The sequence below is a fragment of the Sus scrofa genome, chromosome 1 (genome assembly GCF_000003025.6).
Source record: "Sus scrofa isolate TJ Tabasco breed Duroc chromosome 1, Sscrofa11.1, whole genome shotgun sequence".
Taxonomy (NCBI): Eukaryota; Metazoa; Chordata; class Mammalia; order Artiodactyla; family Suidae; genus Sus; species Sus scrofa.
Genome location: NC_010443.5, coordinates 164,730,450 through 164,739,794, shown reverse-complemented (window position 1 = coordinate 164,739,794; position 9,345 = coordinate 164,730,450). Strand labels below are relative to the sequence as shown.

Genomic DNA, 9,345 nt, shown 5'->3' with positions numbered 1-9,345 from the left:
TCTTTTTCCTGAGAGCACCGGCAATCATCAGAAAGGTCACTGTCACTTGGGAGTGGGGCACTGTCAGATTTGGGTGCAGACCGTGACTCTGGGTGAAGAGTGGATTGGAGGGGGCAGGAGAGGGAAGGAGGCCCAGTTAAGAGGCCATAGCAGCTGTTGGGGGTGGGGGGGGCCCTGGCCTCCCCGACTACAGATGTCCCAGTGGATCACTGACTCCGTTCCTGCTGGGGAAACTGAGGTTCATACAGGTCAGGTGACGGCCCCAAGCCTACAGCCTGTTTAGGAGATCTGGATTTGAAGCCTCATACTTGCTGAGACCCCAGCCCAGGCTTTACTCACCAACCTGAGCCACCTTCTAGGCTGCAAGATAACACTAGGGAGCCCCTGCTTAATACACACCAGTCGTGAGTGCCTAACAGGCATTCATTCATTAATTCATTTAATCCTCCTGAAACCTGAGGACATAAATACACTTACTGTTATCCTGATGACGAAACTCAGGCACCGAGAGGTTAAGGAACTTGCCTCAGATGACAGACCTGGTAAGTGGCAGAGTCTGGATTAGAACGACGCAGCTGCAGCCAGGAGCAGCCGGAACAATTAAGTCCCCTGAAATGTGAGTGCGGGATGGGAGCTTCCGGGATGGGGGAGGGGGCACAGGGGAATTTCCCAGAGGTGAACAGAGGTGTGCGCATGCCCTCGGAGCACCGAGAGCATCTGCGCCCAGACACAGAGGAAGCAGCCAGACCAGGAGTCTTGAGACGTGAGCTTTAAATTCAGCTCTGTCCTGAACTTGCTGTGTGACCTTGAGCTCCTCATAGCCCTCTCTGGGCTTTGGGTTTTCTCACTGAAAACATGAACACAAGATCTCAGGCCCCCCAGCCCTGCTTCTCTCACTCTGAGATCAATCCCTCCAGCCCCCGGCCCAGGACACTCTCAGAGTCAGAGGCAGGAAAGGGACTGGACATGGGGGTGACGATGGAGGGATTAACCCCTCTCTCACATCTACGTCCACTGCAGAAAAGTCATTCCCCTTCCGCCCCCACCCTGGGCCCGGGCTTGGGTTTGGGGGCAGTGAGCCCCACCCACCTCGCTTCCCAGGGCCTGCAGGGACCAGGCTCCCACCACACTCTCCAGAGACAGGGCCTTGTTTAGAAAGTGTCTTCTTTGGAGCCTGAGTCACCAGATCCCTGGGTGGTCTAGGGGAAACCACAGAGTTACCGCAGGCACCGTGATGGGGAGTGGGGGGTGGGGGGGAACAGCAGGTCCTGTCGCCGCTTGTGACCTCAGCAGCTCGGCCTCTTCTGCCTGGGACCCAGTTTTCCCACATGAATTGAGGGGCTAGAACTGGAGTCCCCATGAACACCCTCGAGGCCACCTGAGGACTTAGGGAAGTCCTCGGCCTCCAGATTGGGCAGGCCTGGGAGCAAGATCACTGCGAAGTTGAGGCCCCTGGGCCCTCAGAGTTCAGCCCTCCCAGCCTGCAGACTGTCCCCAAGGGGCAGGCCAGGCCACTTCGGCAAAGCTGATCACGGCCAGCACATGAGAGGGCTCCCAGCTGACATCTGAAACCAAGCCTTGGTCTTACCCCCAGGGAGTTCGGGCAAATGACAGCATTCGTGTGAGCATCCATTTCTCCATCTGGAGAAGGGAGCTGGCTGAGGACAACCCCACAGGGGTTCTTGTGGCGATTTGCTGCATGAAAGTCGCATTGTGTGGAGTAAGGACTCACCAACAGTGAGTTAGTGTCAGTAGTCATTGACTTGAAAAGCAGACAGATGCGGTGACTCCTAGCCCATCCTCACACAGCTCAGCCCGGGGAGGACTGCTCCCCAGGAGGACAAAGGCCTGGAGCATGGGGAGAGTGGAGGGAGTGGGGCATCCGAGGAAGCTCCGGCCTGAGGGTGGTGGACTGGGCTGGCTGGCCTGAGGCTTAGCTCTAGAGAGAATATCATCTAGAGAATGTCACTGGCCAGAGTGGGCACCCTCTGAGAATCTGGGAGATGGGGAGAGGATGCCACGGTTTGGGGTGCACGCAGTAGGTCTGATGGGAGGCAGGAAACCAGGTCCTATCTGAGCATCCGTGATGAGGTAAGCAGGTCCTTGCTCTGGGCCTGTTTCCTCATCTTTAAAATGGGAGTGTCACCCCCTGTCCTCTGGCTCCTTGATGAAGGAGCATTATGATCATCCTTCCACACCCAGGGATTGAGGGGTGACTGTCTGCTTCCTTTAAGGGTGAGGAGTCCCTCTCAGGAGACCGACACTGGTGGTCTATGCTCTGGGGAGCCAGGAAGGGCTCAGGGCCCAGTCGACCCGCTCCTGCCTGCAGCCTAGCCCTTCCGGGAAGCCCCTACAAGGAGTTTCTTAAAACCCAGTTCTGCTCACCTCCCTGACCCACCCCACTGCCTCCTGAATGTCACCCCAGCTCCTCATCTTAACATGAAGGGTCCCTCAGCCTCCCTTTCCAGCCCTGGCTTGTATAATAACAGCTGATATGCACTGATTGGTGGACTGGGTAGGGTGTGATGTGCTTAAGTCTCCCAATTTGTACCCACTTCTGAGGCAGGAAGTTTTATTCCCATCTTACAGATGGTAACACTGAGGCACACTGAGACGTCTCTGAAGTCACTCTATAAGTGGCAGAGCCAGGATTCCAACTCAGGCAACCTGGCTCCAGAGCTCAAGAATTTAAAGACTCCCCCTCCCGCTTCTTAGGTGTTCCAAGCAACGGATGCCACCTAGTTTCTGCTCCTCCCATGACATCAGCCCTTGGCTCCTGCTCTCTCAGCCACCCCAGCCTGTCAGCTGGCCACTTATTTGTCATGTGAGGACCAGAGCACTGAGCCCTCCTGGGAAGCCTGCCAGGTCCCCTCCTTGGAACCCCCATGGAACCTCCTCCTTGTGCTCCTCTAAGGCCTCCCATGCTGGCCCCACACCAGGAACACACCGTTGAAGAAAGCAACCCCAATGGGCATCTTCAAGGCCCAACAATCAGCAGTGGCCAGCCCTGTGCACCGCTGTGTCTTGGTATGAGAACAGGATTACCAGGGGTGGGGAAAGAGTCCACTGGCATATAACTTCGGGAAACAAAGTGAAATAGTATAGTCCTTGGAGGTCGCGGTGGCCATGACTCCCACCTCTAGGCATTCACACTCTTACATAGCCCCTCCACACTGTAGCAAGAATGGTTTGTATGATCGACAGAATATAGTCGAAGTTGCGGCCTGACACTTCTGAGACAAGGTTATGAAAGACGGCAACCCCACGCTTGGTCTCTCTCTTTTGAATCAGTTGCTCTAGGGGGAGCCACATCACGAGTAGCCCAATGGAGAGGCCTACGTGGCGAGGAACTGAGGCCTCCAGCCAACAGCCACGTGAGTGCGCTTGGAAGTGGGTTCTCCAGCCCCAGTGAAGCCTCAGATGACTGCAGCCCTGGCGGACAGCTTGACTGCATGCAGCCTCATGAGACCCTGAACTAGAACCACCCAGCTAAGCTGCTCCTGCATTCCTAAACACAGAAACTGTGTGATAATAAATGTGAGTTGTTTCAAGCTGCCAAAGTATTAGGATAATTTATTATGCAGCAATAGATAATACACAGGACTTCTCAGAGCATTTAATAAGCTAATGTAAATCTCCAAGAAAGAAGATACACAGTGTAACATTCCCCTTAGTTATCTGGCCAGGAAGGCTTCTTTTTTGGGTTTTCTCAGGAGAGAAAACAGATTTAATATGGCTCGGGTCCTACAATTAGATGTAATTTCTAACCTTGATCTGTCTCATGAACTAATCACTTACCCTTCCAGAACCTCAACTTTTCCCTTTTATAGAGTAGAGAGAAACCACCTGCCTTTGCATAAATCATGACTAAGTCCCCAGATAAGCAGGTTCTGAGCTACTTGGTGGCAGTGGGAGAGGAGGAGGGCAGCTCAGTTAGGTCCTAAAGGGAGTTTCGCCCTGGGGCTCAGGTGGGTTCTACAGGGTGGTAGGTGGGCCCAAAACCCACCACCTCAGTCTTTCTTCCTCAGGCCATTTCCCCAAAGTGGTGAGAATCAGTGTCTTCTTCTAGACTGTGGACAACTCAGAGATGGTAAGCATGGACTTGAGGCTTCTGCTTCAGCCTGAGAGTTCCTCTAGGCCAGAGCATGAGCTTTGGCCATCAGACTGGAAGCGCTTACCCAGGATGGATGGCCCATGTACTCTCCCTCCTCCCCTCTAAGTCCTGTGGACACATCACAGCCATGAGCAGGAAGGAACATCAGAACCTTCTCTGGTCTTAAGAGCAAGTCCTTCCTCCCTTTCCCTTTTTTTTTGGTTTGTTTTTTAGGGCCGTACCCGTAGCATATGGAGGTTCCCAGGCTAGGGGTTGAATAGGAGCTATAGCTACTGGCCTATACCACAGCCACAGCAATGTGGGATCCGAGCTGCGTCTGTGACCTACACCACAGTTCACAGCAACACCGGATCCTTAACCCACTGAATGAGGCCAGAGATGGAACGCACCATCTCATGGTTCCTAGTCAGATTCTTTTCTGCTGCACCACGACGGGAACTCCCTTCCTCCCTTTTCAATGTATATGCTCAACTCTTTATCTGGTAAAAGACTGATATCCAGTTTTAGGATGCCTGATGGTTTAGAAACCCGCACAAGCCTTGCACGTCCCTCTTTGTTAAAAAGAAGACAGTTAAAAAAAAAAAAAAAAAAAAAACTATAATGCGAATACTTTATTATCAACGAGTGACTGGTATTAGCTTTTTGTCTGGGCATTAATATTTCAAAAACCATACACCAAACCCAGGCTTTTCCACCTAGCTCTGCTGTATCATTCTCTTAAAAAAAAAGAGGAAGGAGGAAAAGAAAGAAAATATATCTGTATTATAAGCCAAAGTGCGTCTTTCTTGTTTTGTCCATATACACACATTGCACCATACATAAATAATTACATTGTAAAAATGACTCCATAATTACAAGTATAATATATATTTCCATATAATATATAAAACTTTATATTAAATCTAGGTAGATGATATCTGGGGGGGGGTTCTTCCGGTGGGGCTGTGTCTCTGGGCACCGGCCCGGCGGCGGGGCCGCTATCTGTGGTTGTTGAGAAGGATCTCGAGCCAGCAGGGGCAGGAGGTGATGAACTGCCGGGAGTAGCAGGGCCCCCAGCCCTTGGCGAAGCTGATGCGGACGCTGTTGGGGTCGTAGGGGCCGTCGGCGGCATCGGGCTCGGGCCCGTGCTGGAGGAGGCCGGAGCGCTCGAAGTCGAACACCTTGATGGAGTAGCCGGGGGGCACCTTGCGGACCACCAGGGCGCGGCCGCCGGGCGCATCCAGCGTGGGGGAGTTGACGAAGATGGGGTGCTCGCCGCGGTTATAGGCCCACACGCCGTCGGGCTCCTTGCTGAGCAGGATGCCAAAGCCGATCTTGCTGCGCGTGCGCCGCACCGACTCGCTGCGCTGCTCCAGGTTGAGCTGGCCCAGGCAGAAGCCGCTGCCCTGAGGTAGGTCGTAGAAGATGCTGACGGCCTGGTCGTACACCGCGTAGAGGCGGCCCACACGTGTCCGGTGCTCCCAGTAGGCCACGCTGCACCAATGGCTCGGCTTGGTGGCATCCGGAGACATGCTGGCGTCTGCAGGGCAAGCACAGGGCACGGGGATGTTATTCCGGGTGCGGAGCCCAGGTGGCACTGCTGCCTGGCTGCTGGGGCTGGGGGTGTGTGTCTGGCACTCCACACACACCGGAACACCTAATTCCTGCCAGGCTGTCCTCAAATTTGATCCACACACAGGCTACAAAGCTACAGAGAGCACAGCACCTACTGTGTGCCAGGTGCTGTGGGTACACAACCACAACCTATATCCGGCCTCCGCCCATGGAGTTTGACAAGCCAGCAGGAGACAGCCCAGCGCCCACACACCCAAAGGAGGGACTATGTGCAGCGGGCACCTACATCCTTCTAGGTGCTGTGCTCTGTGTGGCTCACTCTACACGTGACTCACTGGGTCCTCCCATCATTTTACAGATGAGGATCCATGACTTTGTAGCCACCGGCAGCCTGCCCAAGGCCACCCAGCCAGTGAGTGGCACCTCCGGGATTTGAACCTGGTCTAAGCATCAACCTGAACAGCAAAGTTAAGCTATCAGGAGGCATAAATCACCCCTCCAAGGAGACTCAGGCATAGGAAGGTGGGGTGGGTGGGGGACAGAGCCCCCCAGGAGCCCTTCCAGCCTGGAGCTTTATGCCGAGTCTCCCAGCAACCCCCACGCCTCACCCCTCGAGTTGGCTCTCTTGGCAGGAAGTACAGGTTTTCACCAGAACTGCAGCCGCTTCTGAGACAGAGAAGCTGAGGATCTCAAAGTGCTAACGGAAATCGCTCCTCAAGGCCTCCAGTTTGCCAGCTCTCTCGGGTGTGTGCTGCTGCTCCTCCTCCAGCCTCAGTTTCCCCACAGACAGCAAAGGGGTGGCCAGGAATGATGACTTCAATCCCTTTTCACTCCAGCTTGGAGCATCTCTGCTTGTCTGGTTGAATTTAGCAATGCTCTGAGCCCAGACCTAAGACCACATGGAGGCTGGAGCCTGTCCCTCACTGCTCTCGTGTGTGGCCAGCTTCTCAGATTCTGAAGTGTTTTGACGCCCGGTCTCTCCTTTGAGCTCCTGGCTCTGAGAAGCAGGTGGGCACCCATGACTGCCCAGTGAGCTGATGTGTTCCCACACGGGCCCCTGGCTGGGCTTTCTGCAGAGGGAGAAAGCCTGCTGGGGGCCTGATGGGGACATGGCGAGGCCCTTTCTGGGTCAGCGCCTTCAAAAGAAACTGATCAAAGTCCAGTCAAAGCCAAGGGAGAAAGCACTGCTGACAGTTTCGTTCAGGAGCCTGGATGAGGTCGGCTCTGCCTGCCTTCAGCCCAGCCCTGCCTAGAAGCCCAGAGCAGCAGGGTGACAGGGCCCCTGACACCCTCTTATGTACTGGGAGGTCCGCCTGAGGGGCCTCCTGTAGGCTGCCCGCTCTGCTGTGGCCTCGGGCTGGGTATAGCCCCAAAGGGTGTCTGCCTTGTCCTCTGCCTGGCTTTAAGGTCCCAGTCACAGGTCCTCAGGCCAGCCTCTGGGGATGTATCATTTTGTCTCACAGCCCCCACCCAGGAGGCTCATGGTTCTAGTTAATGGTCAGGGTGGGGGAGAGGCCCTGCTCCCTGCCCTCAGCTGACTTACCCCTCAGCCAGCGGGCAGAGAGACAGCTCTAGCCTGTGGTGGGTGATGTGGCTGTGGGCACTAGGCCAGTCCCAGCAGGTGGGCAGCCAGGAACACCCCAGCCACTGCCCCTTTCTCCGTCCATCCATCTGGCACTGGTCTAAGTGTTCCCAAGAGCCGGGAAAGCAGCACCATCCCGGCCTGGCTGTGAAACTCCAGCACCAACCTTCTCACCCAGCAACAAGAATTCCATTAGGCACCGAGAGGTGGGGAAGCAAAGAAGCTGTGCCCGGAGAATGCTGGGTGAGAAGACAGGCAACAGGCAGCCCTGAGTGCCTTCCACGAGCCTGGTGCCGTCTTCACCACAGCCTTGGTGAACTTCTGTCATCACTTCAGTTCACAGGTGTGGAAACTGAGGCCCAGGGAGGGGCCGTAACTGATAAAGGACACACACTAGTGAGTGCTGGAGCCAGCATCAATGCCAGGCCATGCTTGGAGCCCTTCTCCATACTCTGGCAAGGCTCCCCCCAGAACCCATGCACCAAGTGAGTCCCTCCTGCTTCCTGAAGCCTGTTTCCCTACCTGTAACCATGAGGCTCTCGTGGTCTGTGAGTCCTAGATGTGCTAAGCTACAAGCCGGCGAGTCACCTCCTGCCACACAAACGAAAGGCCTCCCCTCCCTCAAGACCCACCCAGTCTCATGAGGCGAGGGATTACTGCTGTTCCCCTCTGCAGATGAGACCCAGAGAGGTCACCCTAGTCATAAAGTGGCCGCTCTGTCCCAGGGTGTGGCCACTCTGCTGTCAAAGGCAAAGAAGCAGTTTCACAGTCAGAGTGTGCGAGAGGGTGTGCAGCGCTAATGGGACTGAGGGGGTGGGGAACTTCCTACCTCCCAGCTCCTAAAAGGCTTTCAATTCGAGGCCAAGCGGGTCTTCCTGTCCCCCTCCCCTCGATATTTCCCAGCCCAGCCACGCCCAATGCGCCTTCATCATCCTTCCCCACCGCATCAAGACCTGTGTCCCTGACCTTCCCGGTCTGGCTCAGGGGCCAGGCGTCACCTCCTGCGGCCTACTGGGTTGAGTGGACTGGGTAACACCTCACTGGGCCTGGGCTCCCGGCCAAGCCTTCCAAATTCCAGGAGATGGACTGCCACCTCTGAGGAGCCCTCTCTGACCTCTCCCTCTTGTGCGCCTAGGGCCTGACATGCAGCCCCTCCCTTGGCCTGAGCAGGTGTCTGCGCTGTTGGTCAGTGCCCACCGCTGACCTCGACTCTCAAGCAGGAAGAGGTGGGTTTCGGTTCTTTCTGCGTCTGTCCCGAGTCTACATGTATCCCCAGGGTGCTCTTGGAACACCCTGCAAGGGAAGGAGGAAGGAAATAAAATATATCCCAAGTGTCGGCACACTGCCCTCACCCCTACCCTGCCTTGGAATCCTGCCCAGCACGTGCGGCTGATAGCTGCAGGCCCAAGGGCGAGCTGGGCAAAGACTAGGGTCTCAGGTCTGATCCCGAGAGAAGAGGCCAGTAGGTGAGCCTGTCACCATGCTTGGGCCTCCCCATCCTCAGGAAGGTCTTGGGGTCTCCAGGCTCAAGATGGCATCATCTTGTCCAGGGGGCCCCAATGCTTTGGGCTTTCACAAGCCAATACACTGTTGAAGAGAGGACTTGAGAATGTCACAGGGTTACCATGATCTTATTTTGTCACATGCAGACTTATTAAAAACCCCAACACCATCTACGATCTCTAGCACAAAAGAATGTGTCATTTGATACTCACAAAATAGGTAGGACTTAAATCAGAAAATCTCAAGTTAATACATTTAGGTTATATGAAATTTTCTTCTTTCACCATGGGCCAATGAAAACTTAGTCCTGAGACTGGCCAACTGTGCCCTCAAGATGGCACCCTGGGGGGACTAGGGGACTTGCCCAAGAACACACAGCAGTGGGTGGCAGAACTGAGACCAGAACTGGAGACCCTGGCATTCTAATCGTATGCTTGTCACATGATCCAAAAGGTTTCCGAGTGAGACAGACCTAAGCTCTCACCACTGACTGGACGTGTGGCCATGAACCAGCCACTGACTGTCCCCAAATCTCAGTCTCCACATTGGTGAAATGGACTTATGCAAAATTGTGTCTCACTTATACAGCCCA

The 9,345-nt window shown here is 54.9% G+C and overlaps 1 protein-coding gene across 1 annotated transcript in view; it reads right to left on the bottom strand.

The window, feature by feature from the left end:
- SMAD6 (SMAD family member 6) overlaps positions 4,711-9,345 on the bottom strand; it is an 82,483-nt gene continuing 77,848 nt past the window's right edge. Inside the window, exon 4 of the mRNA XM_003480446.4 lies at positions 4,711-5,633. Within this exon, the coding sequence (XP_003480494.2) occupies positions 5,092-5,633 (542 nt within the window). The 3' untranslated portion in view covers positions 4,711-5,091. The remainder of the gene's footprint in view (positions 5,634-9,345) is intronic.